This window comes from Stegodyphus dumicola, chromosome 5 (genome assembly GCF_044657685.1).
Source record: "Stegodyphus dumicola isolate Sdum_Otavi_A_Nest chromosome 5, ASM4465768v1".
Taxonomy (NCBI): domain Eukaryota; kingdom Metazoa; phylum Arthropoda; class Arachnida; order Araneae; family Eresidae; genus Stegodyphus; species Stegodyphus dumicola.
In genome coordinates this window covers 171,823,752-171,840,482 of record NC_140772.1, presented here as the reverse complement: position 1 = coordinate 171,840,482, position 16,731 = coordinate 171,823,752, and the positions used below count along the sequence as shown (strand labels likewise).

The 16,731-nt window shown below is 31.0% G+C and overlaps 1 protein-coding gene across 1 annotated transcript in view; it reads left to right on the top strand.

Annotated features, from left to right (window-relative positions):
• The first annotated feature begins 227 nt into the window (after nt 1-227).
• The window catches only part of LOC118187032 (uncharacterized), a 121,506-nt gene continuing 105,002 nt past the window's right edge, over nt 228-16,731 (top strand). Inside the window, exons 1-2 of the mRNA XM_035357216.2 lie at nt 228-678; nt 7,280-7,398. Coding sequence (XP_035213107.2) covers nt 604-678; nt 7,280-7,398 — 194 coding nt within the window. The 5' untranslated portion in view covers nt 228-603. The remainder of the gene's footprint in view (nt 679-7,279; nt 7,399-16,731) is intronic.

Sequence of the window (16,731 nt, the reverse complement as noted above, 5' to 3'; positions counted from 1 at the left end):
TTCAAGCTGTAAGATTTAGAATAAAAAAATATAGCTTTTATCACTGATACGTACTTATAGTCTGGACAAATATTCTGGTTTACCCCATATTAAGCATGCTGTTTGAAAAATTTGTGCTATACAAGTACAAATAAAACTATGATTTTTGTCTTTTCTTCTTTTTTATAATTTGCTATTTGTTTTTATTTTTCGTGTTTATCGTTTTACGTTTAACCGTATCGTTTAGTTAGCTTAACAAGAAGATAAATTCAAGTTGCGATTTGATTGTTGTGAGAATCTTAAGCAATCTAGGGAACCTGCTTAATTCTGTTAATTAAATAAAAACATTATATATTATTATTTTTGAATTATTAATTTTACTTGAGGCCATATCGATTGCGAACGTGTCCTGTGCATTGTTAGCAATGGAAGAAAAAGGCGTGCATGTTTCGTGAACTTGAATGACCGCAGAATTCTTAAAATTGCATTATTTACGTAGCAGTTGATCTAATTTGGATGATCAAGCATCAACATGGATCTACAACAATGTTAAGAATTATTTAATTATGCGCATTAGAAACTGATAATGGCGATCGATAGTGAATTTTCTCCGTAACAATTAAAATGGCGCATGGTACTGGGCTCAAGCTTGAAGAAATGTTGCAACAAAAAAAAATTGACGTGACTGGAAATGGAAAGGTAAGTGATTCTTTATTTAATCTAAATTATATTGCAATAGAAAATAAATTATTTGGAATCGAATCTATGTAAATAAATGTTATTAAAATAGGATATGTCCCAGCTGTCCACAATATCAAGAATTCTTTAAAGCTTGAAGATTGACAAAAACAAAAAAAAGTGCAATATGTAACATATGAAGAATAAATACTTACCTTATTCAAAATCAAGATGAATTAGAATATTGTAGTATAAATTGAGGTTGTGAGTGTTCGTTACATTATTATATTATTTTTATACAATTCGTAACACAGATTCATTGTAAACATCAAATCTTAATAATGTCAACAAAGTTAATTTTTATTTGATTTCTATTACTAATAGTACAGGCTTTTATGCAGAGTATTAATTTTCTATCTTTCTTTTAATTACTGAATGTGTCGTATTTGTTAAGAGTCAATTCTCTGCATCCCATTTGTGCACTTTATTCTCTTTTATTGAAATGTTTAATTTTTTGTCCTTAATTAATCGAGTATTTACTTGCAATTATAAAAGGTATTAAAATGTAAACAACTAAGTCATTCATGCTCTTTAAAGTTTAATTGAAAATAATTCAGCTGAAGTGCAGTTTAAGGTAATCTGATGAATCTTTCAGATTTAAAATTTTCTAAGACGTCTGTGATCTGGAAAAGTAAATAATTAAAAGACATACAATTTTCTATCACCACAAATAAAAAAGTGGTGTAAATAATGAACTTCCAATATATTTTATTGAAAGTTTAAATTGAGCTTTTTTCCAATAAGATTGCTTTTGTAATAAACATAGCCATTATTATAAAAGAATGAGCAAATAAACAAAAAAAAAAAAAAAAAAATACTGAAAATGACTTATACAGATGTAAGGAGGTACATTGCTAACTTGTAGAAGGTTTACTTTTTTTGTACTGTCATGCATTAATTTCCCATGGCCTTTCAGATGAATATATTAGTATAAATATATATATATTACAAAAAAAATTTTCTTCAGCGATTTGAAACAAATCATTGATATTATGTTTCTAATATCATTGGGGATATTAGAAACATAATATCAATTTCTAATATCATTACATTATTGTGCAGGATTTTAGAAATTACTCTTTTTATCTAGACACAAAATATTGCATTCCTTTATGTAAATCATTTATTCAATCTGTAGATATTAAGATTTGTAAATAAGTGTTATATGAATAAAGAAATATGTTAAAAATAAAACTGATAACCATGTCTGTTCGATTGTTATCTAAAAAAATATGCTATTAAAAAACAAGTTGGAGTTAAAAAATGTATACATTAAAATCTTATGTAGATCATAAACCTAAATGTAAGGACAAAAGTTAAAAATTTAGGATGCTTTTTAAAAAATCAATTTATTTTTTTACAAACAGTTGTAAATAATATTTATTATTGATTTTTGAATGGTATTTTAGTTTGATTGTAAGTTAAAGAATATCTATGTGAAATTGTAAGTTAAAGAATATTATGTATATTTAAAAACATGTAGGATTCAGAATGCTTTTAAAAAAATCAATTTATTTTATTGCAAACAGTTTGTCATAAATGATAGTTATTATTGATTTTTTAATGGTATTCTAGGTTGATTGTAAGTTAAAAGAACATTTATGTAATAATTAAAAGGTACTATTCTGTAATATAAACGTTATCTGCAGTGCCTTGGCTATATAAATTGCCTTCCTGTTCTACTGAAAGATAACAGCACTTTGATGATGGACTTTTGTGATTTGGGTTTAGTTTTTATTCGGATGTTAAATGAATTTTACAAGTAATAAAAAAAGTATAAAAGATTTAGTTGTACATACTCCTTTATGCTGTGATAGTGTTAAAAATTATTTGATGGCCTGAAATTAGTGTTGTACATGTTGTGCAGACAAGGTTTGTATATTCCTTATATTCCACAGATATTTTAGAAACATTTTTTTTGGTCCTTTAAAGTTCTTAATTCGGCTAAAATTGCCAAAAGGTCCTTAATTTTACTCATTTCACATTTCTGCTTTTTTATGACTGCCATTTTGAGTGTGAATTAGTATTTTGGAAGAATATTTTTTGGCGATTCATTGAAAAATATGCGGTTGATCTTTACATTATGGTAACTTGGCGATTTTTTGGTGAACATTTGGCAACCAACTCTCCTACAGCAACCCTCTATTTTTTTCCCCGCCGCCATTTTGTCTTCACGAAGTAAAGACATGTTTCTTTTCTTCTTATCTACTGAACACTTCTTCCAACAATCTACTAGCCGAATTACACTTATGCTAGAAATTTTATCAAACAAAACTGCTTAATCATGACAAATATTCACTGCAAAATTGGGAAAAGTGCACAATACCATACTCCTTACGCGTTTTTCAAAATAACACATAAACCATGTACACGCCGACTTATTTTTACTTAAAAAAACATCCCAGAATTGCACAAAAATGGCATTGCGCAAACTCTTCACTATATCCATGTACACTGCTTTTTTCTCATAAATTAGAAAAATTTCACGAAAATGCATAACAATTTTCTGAATCTTTAAACCCGGTAAAAAGAACATATATGAAATTACCTGATCGCGAAAAAGTATATACCCTTTCCAAATATGAACATTTCCCCGTATAAAATAAATAAAATATCCAAAAACTTTTACCTCTACATTATCTATTATATTACAAACGTCACTAACTAATTCATACCGCAAATATTACAAATGGTTACAAATACTTAGTGTCAAATATTTAAATTATTTCCATGCACGTTTATTTCAACTTAAACGTATACCAAATTCCTACAAACATAAAATTCACAAAATAACTATCATTTAATTAAAATATCACTAAACCATGTACACATCGACTTATTTTTACTTAAAAAAACATCCCAGAATTGCACAAAAATGGCATTGCGCACACTCTTCGCTATATCCATGTACACTGCTTTTTTCTCATAAATTAGAAAAATTTCACGAAAATACATGACAATTTTCTCAATCTTTAAACGCGGTAAAAAGAACATATATGAAATTACCTGATCGCGAAAAAGTATTTACCCTTTACAAATATGAACATTTCCACATATAAAATAAATAAAATATCCAAAAACTTTTACCTCTAAATCATCTATTACGTTATACACGTCACCAACGAATTCATACCGCAAGCATTACAAATACTTAGTATCAAATATTTAAATTATTTCCATGCACGTTTATTTCAACTTAAACATATACCAAATTCCTACAAACATAAAATTCACAAAATAACTATCATTTCATTAAAATATAATTAAATTCAAAAACACTACTTAAAATATAAATGAGCACATACATTAAATTAATAAAAATTACCTTACAATCCTAATTACTTTAAACTAAATCATTGCTAATAACAATTTTCCCAATAATACCAAATTCCTTTCCACCTTACATTTAGAACAATGCATAAAAATAATATCCTCAAATAATTAAAAATACTAACTTACCTAATCTTCTTCAGAATCTTGATTACATGGCGGATACACTTTTCTAATTCATTCAATAAAATTATTGAAAGATTTTTTATGCGAATTTTTCCTCCATACTTCCTCCGCTAAATAAAAAGCAAACTTCTCTTTATCACAATGCCTAAATACCCATTTCGAATTCACTTTAGTTAGGGCCATGGGATCCAAAAATTAAACAACACTGTTTCACACAACACAGAATAAAGCTAAATACAAGATTTCCACATTTTTTCCCGATTTCCCCCCTTTTCCGATTAAAGAACCGTAATTCGTCCATTAATATCACATGACATATCCCATGATCTCTCATTTCCCTCACACAAAATAATGCGTAATCGGAACTGAGTACTGCTCACATTGTTACCAAAGTCCCAGGTAGTAACCTTTATCGCCTCCAAAATGTCGCCAAACTACCACTTACCATATTGTAAAGATCAACCAAATATGCATTTGATGGGTTATCTTATGAATTTGTTCCTATTTTAGAAAGTGACTAAAAACCGAAGTTGCAAGATTTGTTTACATTAAGTGCAGACTGCGACCTAAAAATAATGAAAAGTACTGTGCTTTTAACACATTAAGTTTCCTTAATAAACTGAAATATTATTTTTCATAACCTAATGCTTTCAGTAGAATTTCATGTTACAGATATATATGCATTCCTAAGAAATATTTGCTTTAAAAATACTTTATTGTGAAAGCATGTACAGTCAAAAGTCGTTAATCCGGACTCGTCGGGACTTCGGCGATTCCGGATTATCGATTTTTCCAGATTATAGATCATCAGTTTAAATCTCGTAAGATGGCATGCAGAAATTATAAAATTAAAAATATGAAACCGTAATTTATGAAATAAAGAACAATTATGATCTAAAGGGTATCAAAATTTACAAAAAAAAGCTTAATATTTATTTGTTTACTTTATTAAACATTTCTTTCAATGTAAGTTGTTTAAGTTGCTTCGTTTTATGTGATAATACTTTCTCTTTAATTCTATCAACAGATATAATTTTTTGTTCACTTACAAAGTTCCGCTGTTCAAATCCCGTTAATTGCTGTGGCGAGAATACCGACTAACTTGTCAATCGAAATGTTTTCGTTTTCACTAACCTCTCTGTCACATTCTTCATGTCTTTATCCATTTTTTGCAGCAATTCCACTTTTTGTTTGATGGACATCGAAACATACTTTCGTTTTGTACGATCCTTTGGGAGCTCCAGAATCAAAAATTCTATTTGACATAATCGAAAGTTCAAGTTTACTTTTATAGTATTGCTCTTACAGTCTGCAAAAAATAATTAGTCGGATCCAATTCGAAAATTAAGGAACAACGCAATCATCAACATTATCTGGAATAGATAATTTTAGCTTACACCGTCCATTATACATAAAATGCGCACGCGAAAACCTATTCTGCGCTTGCGCACACGCAAATGCGCAGTCGTAAGAGGTCTTATGTGCACGAGTAAATGCCTGTGCGCATGTGTCAACGCGGGCATGCGCAGAAAGTTTTTAGCTTTGAGGTCCGGATTATAGATCATTCTGAATTATGGGTGTCCGAATTAACGACTTTTGACTGTATCAGATATTTCTAGTATATTCATGCTTACTAATTATAAAGTGATGCCTTTGTGTTTTTATGTTCCATCCCATTACCAAAATCGCATAATAGACTGTTTGACCATGAGCCATATCACTTGAATGATGTCATTCCCAGTAACCAATGGCAATGTTTTTTCATTCCTGGCCGAGCTTTTAATGTATTAAAGAATGCTTAAATGTGGGCCTCGAATATAGAATTCTGTAGTACCTAGAAATTTGTGTTGGTGTCCTGCAGACTCTACTAGACTGGAAATGAATTATCGCATTAGTCTCTAACATGTGACCAGTTCGGTAATCCTAGGAGAGCCCACCCTTGGCGACCAAACTGAAAAAGTGCTCACTTCTTCGTGTGTTTCTCAAAATCGCCAACTTGAAAATAACAAGTCAAAGAATTGCACGAACTCGATATCCATGTACACATCGACCTATTTTCACTTTAAAAAAATTGGAGAATTGCATAAACGTGGCATTGCACATTTCCTTGACTTTGTCCATGCACACATCGATATGCATCAAAACCAAAATAATTCGTGCCAAGGGTGCAAGCTTTGCTAGGATCTAACCGACCAGTTCTTAAGGAGTTTAAAATAACCTTTTTCTTTTCTTTTCTTTTTCTTTTTTTTTTTATTAAACTCTGTAATTGAATAGAAGCACTGCTTGTGCAACAAATGAACCTTCTCTACTTGTGGGTATTAAAATTTAGTTAAGATAACACTAAATTCAAATGCAGGTAATATAGTCGGAAACTATACATAAAATAGGCTACTTAAGCTGTCTTGAGATAATTATTGGTGTGCATTTTAAATGTGATTAGAAAGATGTTAAAGCCAGAAATACACCAAGGCAGAGTTGGTGATAGTATATAACAACAAGATGAGGTTGCCAGAATCTGCTAACTCCAAACATTCAAATCCTTGGCTTAAAGCACGAACACCTAATTTGCATTCTGGTGAGGATGATGGAAAAAAATGATAGTAAAGGTTCAAATCATAATAATTCGTAAATTAACATAAAACTGTATAACAGTAAAGAAGAAATATAGCAAAACAGTGTTAATAAATGCTTTTTCATTTTTCTTTTTCTTTCTTTCTTTCTTTCTTTTTTTTTTTTTTTTTTTTTTTTTTTTAAGAGATTGTAAAAGAATTCCTATTAAAGTGCAAAATAGTGACGTACTTAGAAGGCTTTTCAAAAATTGCAAAGCAAATACAAATAAAAAGTGACATTTGTGATATGCAGACTTCAGTCTTAAAATTCTTTTCTGAACAATGATTTATGCTTTAAAATAATTTTAAATTTCTCTCATTATACTCTATATAAAATATCTTCCATTTATTCTCTTTATTGAAATTTAGATTTGGGTGTATATTATAATTTAATGTAAAAGACTTACAGAATTTGGAATGCCACTTTGCTTTGAATTTTTTTTACTGCTACTGATAAAAATATTTAAATATAATGAACTAAATGTTATGTTTTTTAGGAACCAGTTAAACCATATGAAAGTCTTGATATATACTCTGATATCAGTATAATTAAGTCATGGATAATGGCAGGAAATCATCCCACAAGCTCAAAGATGGTATTTTTCAATCTGTTGAGGTATGTAATAAACAAGTTGCATTTTATTGTTACTATGTTCTGTAACTAAATAATTACTGTAAATACTTTAAATCATAAAATAAAATATTTGTTTCTTTCAAATGGAAGTGAAACATGGTAACGCTAAAATTAAAAATTAGGCCCAAAATATGTAACTTTAGTTTGTATAGATTTTGAATAAAATCGGTGATATAAAGTGTGATCAAATTTATATCCATCTTGAAGTCGGGTCCTGAAGAGGGAACTGTATCTTTTGTTCATGAAATTGAAAATTTTCTTTAAAAAAAAAAAAAAAAAAATCAGTCTAAAGTTGCATTTTTGCTAAATTTAAAATCTATTCTTAGTTTGTTAAAAGTCGCAAATCAGAAATAAGTCTAAAACGGTTGCTCTGATAAAATTAGAAAAGAAAGAATCATTATTTCATTGATTGAAAGTAATAAAAAAATTAAAGCTCTATGTCGTGTTAGGAACAGAGGATAAATATTGTAATTTCCTAATACTTCCTTTTTAGTACAGTAGTAGGTCCAGACTCATGATGTCCAATCCTCAGTGATCCCATATCAAAAACCTTTGGACCACAAGCCAGGGGGAAGACATTTTCCCTTCCTACATATTTAGGAATGGAGAATATAATACTCAAAGAAAATATGTGCCATGAATGCAATTTTTTAACTGTCTAAGATTGCTATATCTCCCTTTCAAAATCTTGCCAGCTGGAGAATCACAGTCACATTTGAGAAACCATTGTTTGACATTGGTTACAACCTTACTTTCATCCTTTCAGTGTTTGTGGGGGGGGGCTTAGCAGTTTTTTGCATAACTTAAACAATAAATGAAGCTTTCAGAAAATTTGTTTGGAATGAGATATTGGTCATGTTGGCTTTTTTTTTTTTTTTTTTTGTTTTGCTAGATAGCTGAAGGAAAGGCAAAAAATTCCAAGGAACTTAAATTGAGTTTAACAAATTAAATTGCATGCTTTCTTAATTTTCTAATTTAATCCAGTTTGTTATTTTATGCTGGTTATTATTATTACAGCTATATTATCAAAATTAAAGTTGGAATTTTCTATTATGCGTAAAAGAGTTTCTAATTCTGGAGTTGCAGCAGGATTTGTGAAGTATAAGCATATTTCAATGTTTGTCAAGCAAAAAGTAGATAAAGGCATATCTAGCTCAAAATTATGTCAAGATTTTCACATTGAAAGGAAACAATATATGATCAAACAAAAGAAATGAAAACAAGAAAGAGAACTTTTCGAAATTTTTGTGTTGTCTGACATCCTACTTACATTGATTGAATAACAGAAAAACCATTCATTATGCTAAATGTGACAATTCTGACAAAGTGATAATTGAATGCATGAGGCAGCATCTCAAAGAGAGTATGCCAGTGATGGGTCCAATGCTGATGGCTTCGGTCAAAATATTACATTAGGAAATAGACTTAAAATAGACCTGAGTGAATGTATTCAGCAAGTTGATTAACCAGATTTAAAAATTGCCTTGATGTAAAGCAATTAAAAATTTCATGCAAAAATTCACCTAGATCATACAGGAACAATTTGCTGATGAATTCATAGAACTCATTAATAGCAAATGTTATCTCCAGAACAGACTCAACTTACACAATGCTAACAGAAATAGCCTTTTATCCCACTATGTGGCCTGAAATAGTTTAGTGAATATGCAGAAAAGATTTCCAACTGTTTTCATAGATTCTAAAGTAATATTAATGATTTTAACATATGCAATGCTGAGAAAATGTAAATGTAACTGGGAAAATATACAACCTTGGGCAAAGGAGTAAAGATTTTCTTCACCATCTGTTGTTCAAATAAAAAAGCATGGATGACACTTGCACTTTTATTAGCAGTCTGTTTTTGCTTAAATATCAAAGAACTACGCAAAGTCAACTTCGGGCAACCAATTTTTTCTTTTTTGAAACTTGGAGATGTATGTTCGATTCATGCATGAGATAAGTGTAGATAACAACAACAATTTGGGCTTCCCTGCCTCGTGTAACTCAATCACATTACAGGTCCACTTCCCCTTTGGGCACGTCGTGGAGGTTCAACCTCCACTATTATCCTCCAAGGGAGCAGCGCACCACCTGGATACGACACCAGGCAGCACCGGTCATCTAAATGCTCCTGCCCGTCGCAGTGGGCCGTTACCCAGCAAACCGAGGGAAACTAGCCCTCCGGCTACGGTTCCACACCGCTCAGGACATGCTAGTCCCTGAGGACGGCCAATAAATGACCTTTCCCAGGGGCTTCAGAACCACCAAGTTCATAAATTTTATCCCCCGTGGCTGAGACTGCCTAGGTAAAGATCCTAACCAGTAGCTTTGCTGAGTTCTCTACGTCGACCCCCTGGGGGAAAGTGTAGATAAATCCTATTGCTACAGTTGGTCAAAAAGATAAACTTGAGAAGTTTTACAGCTCCTAAAAATAAGTTGTAATATGCTGCTTTCTTTCACAATGACAAATTGTTCAGCAGATAAAGCCATGAATAGAGTTAAAATAACTAAATGTTCAGATACTGAAATTAGATCGCATTCTTGTGATCCACACATCTTAAGACCAAACGTTTTGTGGTTAGAGAATTTGCATAGCCTATGGCTTTTTAAGCTTTTTTAGCATTTCTCCCTTACTAATTCTTTACATTAAATATAGATTATTTGCTCACAGATAAATAACCAAAAGTTACCAATTATTTAATTAAGCTTTATTGAATACAAAACTGTTAGGTTTTTAATGCCGTAGTATGTAAAGAAAATGTCTGTATAAGATGAAATGTAGTGAGGAGGGGGTGGAATTAGCTGATATTGAAAGGTTTTGAGAAAGTAAAAAAACTTTATAAAACACATGCTTCATGTGAAAAATTGTGTATCCATCATGAAAGTTGCTTTCAAATAAATTTTTATGCTCTTAAACAAGAGAAAAAGTAGATAAATAAATCCATTAAGACTCCCCAGCTATATCTTTTCTCTAAAGTAAATCTGTACAATATTTCTGCCATTGTATCTTGCACATGTGCCATCAGATTAATAATACAACATATTATGAAAAGTGTCAATTAAATATCTTTAAAATCTCAGATTGATTAAAAAATTAGTTTATTAACCTTTTATTGCCACATATTTTTTAAAGCCATAAGATATGTATAAAGGCTACTTTTAAGCAGGGCTGTGGAGTCGGTAAAGAAAACTCCCGACTCCGATTCCTCTCATATATATATATGTAAACATATACACATGGGTTACAGATTATTTTTTTAATATAAAAGAAGTGATAGATGCTACAGGGTAAAAATGATGCCATAGCAAATTATTTATATTAATTAGCATTTTTTATGAAATGGAAAAAATGGCATTAGTTATTTCTAAGAAACAGTATAGCTTCGGCAAGATCTTTGTTGGAGTGCCATAGATCCAATTTGATAAAATTCAGAGCTGAGAAGAGTCTCTCCACACTAACTTGACTAGCTGTTACTGTTAGGGCTACTTCTTTTAACTTTTCAGGATAGATTTTTTTATAAGTTCTAAAAGAGCTGTCTTGCAAATGCAATCGTATTTCTCTATTTCTTCAAAGGCCGTTTAGAAATTTTGTTTGTATTTTTTCATTTTTATATCTAAAGGCTCTTGGTTCTTTATTTTCATTCATTTTGCCTTATCCTTTTCAATATTATCTAAAAATATTTCTCAAAATCTAATTCATCACTGGAAGAGGATGATAGACTCAGTTGCAATGTCTGCAATTTGACTGTCCTGATTCGAATTCTCCAATTGTTCTGAGAAATATTTCGTTCTTAATGAAACTTCATAGATGGTTTTCTTTGCCTTTTTAATTTGTTCATCATCCAAGAAAATTCGGTGTTTTTGATCTACGTAGTATATTGAACCCAGCAAGATCTCATTGTCTAACAAATTAGTTTCTCTTTTCTTCAATAAAGAAATGATTCCTTCTGCAATAAACCCTCCATTTCAGAGAGAACAAACATTCTGTTCTTCCATTCTCACCTCATGTCAATTCTTCAGATTGCAGCTTTTTTGAGGCTATATACAGTGTAGAAGGAAGAGTTTCCAATTCTGCAAAATCATTCCACTCTTTCTGTTAGGGAAACATTAGGGTTATGTACATCTAAAAATGTTCTTAATTCTAAAAACCTCTTTAGCATCAAATATGTACTTCCTTATCGGTTGCTTGATCAGTAATTGCTTCTTTTTCAGCTCACTTCCTAAAAATGGCATCAATGTTGGGAGTTCTTGCTGCTATTGCTGCTTATCTAAATTTACCAGTGAGATTTGTAACTAAATGAATCAGTTTAATCACTAATGGCAAATAACACAAACTTCTCCCTTATATTTATTAATATCTCAATAAAATAGAAAATAGCTATTTATTAATGTATATAATCCATAAATAAAAATAATAACTCAGCTTGTCATTAATTTTTTTTTTCAATTCATTTTAATTTCATTTCAAATTCAAACTGTCCAAGAAAAACTGGAGTCGACCTGTTCTTAGCACTCCAGTTCTGATTCCTTTTACCCCAAAATTTGCCCGATTCAGACTCCACAGCCATGCTTTTAAGAATCTATTTCTATTTGTTGCCATAAAAAAAAACTTTTTCGTCAAGTGATCCGGAATGATCTATAATCCGGACCTCAAAGCTACAAACTTTCTACGCATGCGCATAATACATTTACGCATGTGCGTTTAATGTATAACGGATGGTATAAGTTAAGCTAAAATTATCTAATTATCTATTTTACTTAATGTTACAGATTGCATTGTTCCTTAATCTTCTAATTGAATCCGTCGTATTATTTTTTGCAGACTGCTAGAGCAATTTTATAAAAAGTAAGCTTGAACTTTCGATTATGTCAAAAAGAGTTTCCGATTCTGGAGCTGCCAAAGGAGCTGCAAAGCGAAATCATGTTCCGATGTCCATTAAACAAAAAAGGGAACTGCTGCAAAAAATGGATAAAGGCATATCCTTTGTTTCTCTAACCATTCCAAAATCTGTTTATCAATTTCACCCTGCTCTGCGGGGGGGGGGGGTGACGCCTCGATGCGCAATGAACTGGAAGTTGATCTGGCAGCACTATCCTCATCTTCAGGGCAGATGTTTTTATTTTATTTGGCTTATAATTCCTTACTAAATGTAGTATGTCATCTCGATGTACTCCGTCTTTGATATGATTTAAATCAAATTCCTCACCATTATAAATATTACGAATACACATCAAATAGTTTTCTGGTTGCAGTTTTCTAATTTCGACTATGCGTAACGTATGCTTTACGCATGCACGCGTTAAAAGAAAAGTTTAATAAAGTAAACAAATAAATATTAAGTTTTTTTTTTCTGTAAATTTTGATACCCTTTAGATCATAATTGCTCTTTATTTCATAAATTATGGTTTCATATTTTTAATTGTATAATTTCTGCCTTCCATCTTACTAGATTTAAATTTATGATCTATAATCTGGAAAAACCCCTAATCCGGAATCACTGAAGTCCCGGATTAAAGACTTTGTACTGTATTCAATTTTAAGACTTGAAATTTAACATATCAACTTAATATTCACAGTTTAATGCTACCCTTTCAAAAACTTGCAGGAATGGTAAACATTGGTCTCCAAGACGAACTGTGCATAAGTGTGTTTAAAACGTTATTTTAAAGGTTAATTAAAATAAAAGTATACTACCCGCAGATGGTTTCAGAATTCTGGAACTTCTGGAAGTTAGCAAGAAAGTATCATTTATTTATTCTCAAAGCAGTCTTTACACATACTAGCATGTAGTTCTCTGCACATTACTCTGGAACATGTTTGACAAAAGTTCGGAGTCATTGTGCACAAACTGTATGGGCAAAATACATAAATTTTTCTTTTGTTACTGTCAGATTTTTCAGGAGGTTGAATGTTTAAATCTATTTTCAGCAGTTCCCTTATAATTGTTCTTGTTGATTGCGGCAAATTGGTATGTTGTAACCCTTTATCATCCATGGAGCAAGAACATCTTCACTAAGTTTTATTGCGAACTTTTTTCTCGATAATGTCTTTTCGGATTTTATATTATACACAGATATATATATATATACTTTTTGGCGAGCTAACTACAATTTCTCTTCTCATTTCCTTAATTTTGCAGCATATTGCGCAAAAGATTTTGACCAAAATTGGTCTTTTTAATATTGTACTTACAACCTAGCTTATAATATTATATATATATATAATATGTGCATTTATTAAATTGATATTTATCGTGCTGCAAAATGCAAAAAAAAAAAAAAAAAAAAAAAGGCCTTCGACGAGTTTTCTACTATGTGGCATATCGTTTCATATCTGATCTAATAAGTTTGCTGTCCCTTTTATGGCTCAGTCCTTTGGTTCTTTAATAAACTGAATAATATTGCGAGATGCTGCACTTGTGTTGCTGGATTTAGGAACATATGACCATTTATCTTTACCATTGAGCTGAATTTTACCAGGGTAAATAATAGATTTTTCATGACTGAAAAAATTTAGGAATTTTCCAACTTTTTAAACATTTTCTTTTTTAGCTCCATATTTCAAATTAATATTTTCATCTTCCTGGGTTTGTTTTTCAAGTATTGTTTTTTCTTCATCTATATTGTTAAATGATAATTCCTCATTTTCATCTTTGTCACTATTTGTGAATTCATGATTTTCAACCTTTGCAAAATCATCTTTCTCTGATTTATCCCAAGAAATAGAATTTTCTTCATCACTCTCAGATAGCCTCAGGTCTACCCCAAAAATTTTCTCCACGAAAACTCTTTGTCATCTTCAAGGCAACACAGAAATGAATCTAAATCGGATGAAATGTTACAGCTAACCATTAATCTGTGAGACAAATATTGTTCTAAAATGCTACATGCAAAACTTTTTCAGTAAGAAGAAATGTCCTTAGCATAGCAGCCAAGATCATATAAAGGTACTGAGTTGTACGTCCTGATTTCTGTTTTAGGGAAGGCAGAGTAAGGTTATTTGTTATGCACTTCATCTAGGAGACGAATGGGTAGATTCTAGTGTTAAAAACCAACTTTTGCAGTATAACACTTATGACCTAGAAAAATTTTTACAATTACGTTCTTCTTTACTGGAACATACATAATTTTCTTGAACGATCTTAGACTCCTTCCATAAAAAAGTATTAGTATTTCTATATATAGTGATTCTTTAGCCAAATTTTCAAGTACAGTTTATCTTTACTCAACATTTATTTGGCTCTTATACAATTTTCATTCATAATTTATTTTCCCCAGTGATCTGCAGAAGTTTGTTCTGTAAAAGTTTCGAGCATGTTTCTGTAATATGAAGTCACAACAAACTACCACCTGAACATCTTTTAAAATGTTAATTCAAACATGTTTTCTGAGACCTCGAATAACACCTTACATTCATCACTATACCTAATGTGCCAATCATGAAAGTGTATTAAACTTTCGTGTAAACTGGAATACTTTTCACTTTCTTGCAAGTATGTCATTTAACCCTTTGAGGGGCGGTATATAGAATAAATTTTGCAGGAATTGAAACTTATGGACCCTAAGAACACAAAATTGAGACTTAAAAGTTTTGAGGGCTAGTATGTATTTTATACTGGTGCCCCTCTAAGACATTCTTTTCCAAGTAGCTGCCAATAGTTAAATTTTGTTTTTTCATCTATTTTTGTATAATTTTAAAGTGAATCTATAGAGATGTGGGTTTGAATATAGTTATGTAAATCTAAAGTGAAAAACTTTTTAAATGTCGCTCAAATTTTAAGTTTTAAAAATAAAATAGTATGTTTTTATGTGCTTTGATGATGCCACCCAGCTGAACATACTTATGTAAAATTTGAGTAAAAACCTTTAAAAGTGATATAAATTCAATATTATTATTTTATGAAAAAAATTAGCATATATAACACTGCATGCGTAAACCGTATCATACTGTTATTGAACTAGTTTAATGTTACAAGGAGCCGTAACTCAGATGAAAAATAAAAAAAATAATAAAAATGAAATGCAACGTCTCAGCTGAAAAATTATGTTGAAGTTTTGAAGTTATACTTTATGCTTTAGATAATATATAAAACAGTGTGCTTCATGCTATGATAACTAAAATCGGCTCCCACACACACTTTAGATTATCGGGCCCTGTAAGGGTCCCTTTTTAATTTTTTGTAAATATAAGTTGTAATGCAGGTATATCATTTTGTTCAGTAAGAAAAGCTGTTAAATGATTTTATTATTTGATACACCTCAAAGCTCTTATTTCAATACTCGAATATTTGCCCTCTTTTTTTTCCTTCCAAAGATAAATGATTTGCATTTGAAACTGGCCTTAGAAATATTTTCCTTTCTTTTACCAGCTGTGAAGATTATTTTGAAAATCACGTGCTTGTATCCTAACCCAGGTAGAAGATTTCTCTTGTGTTTCCTAGTTTCTCATCTGAAATTAACAAAACAATACCCTAAAGCATATAAGTTTGCTTTCAAATCAGCAGTTTTCCCATTCTACCAAGAGACTGATTTAAAGTGCATTTCTGTTTACCATATTTGTAAGTGAACTTTCCATTTGTGCGATCTTTTCACTGCCTCTTTGTGAAGATCACATGAAAAATAAGCTGTCAATCACATCTTATCAGTTTCTCTGCATTCTAGGATTTTGGAAAACATGAAACAGCGGGTGTCTTTTTGGATAACATGCCACATTTAACCCCTACGATTATGTTATGTTTTGAAGCTAGATGAAAATGGATGAGCCTTTATCCGGGGAACGTGAGAAATGGTGAAATTAAAATTGTAGCTAAATAGGGAGGAATACGAAACTCGACTGGACTAAGCAAAAAATAAAAAGAAACTAAAATACTTTTATTCATTCTTAGCTCAGGGTCAGTAAAGTCCCATTCGCCATGAACATAATATTAAATCGTAAACAAATTATTACATCATAAACAATTATAATATAAAGAAAGTCTGTCATCTCAGAGTAGAGAGTAAAAGCCTGTTACTGCCATCTGCTGGCATGGTACCCTCAGTACCAGTACACAGTCAAAAGTCGTTAATTCGGACACCCATAATCTGGAATGATCTATAATCCGGACATCAAAGCTACAAACTTTCTGCTCATGCATCGCGTTGACACATGTGCGTAAAACCTTTACGGCTGCGAGTTTGCGCATGTGCGTTTAATGTATAACGGACGGTATAAGCTAAGCTAAAATTATCTAATTATTTAATGTTGCAGATTGCGTTGTTCCTTAATCTTCGAATTGGATCCGGCTTATTATTTTTTGCAGACTGTTAGAGCAATTT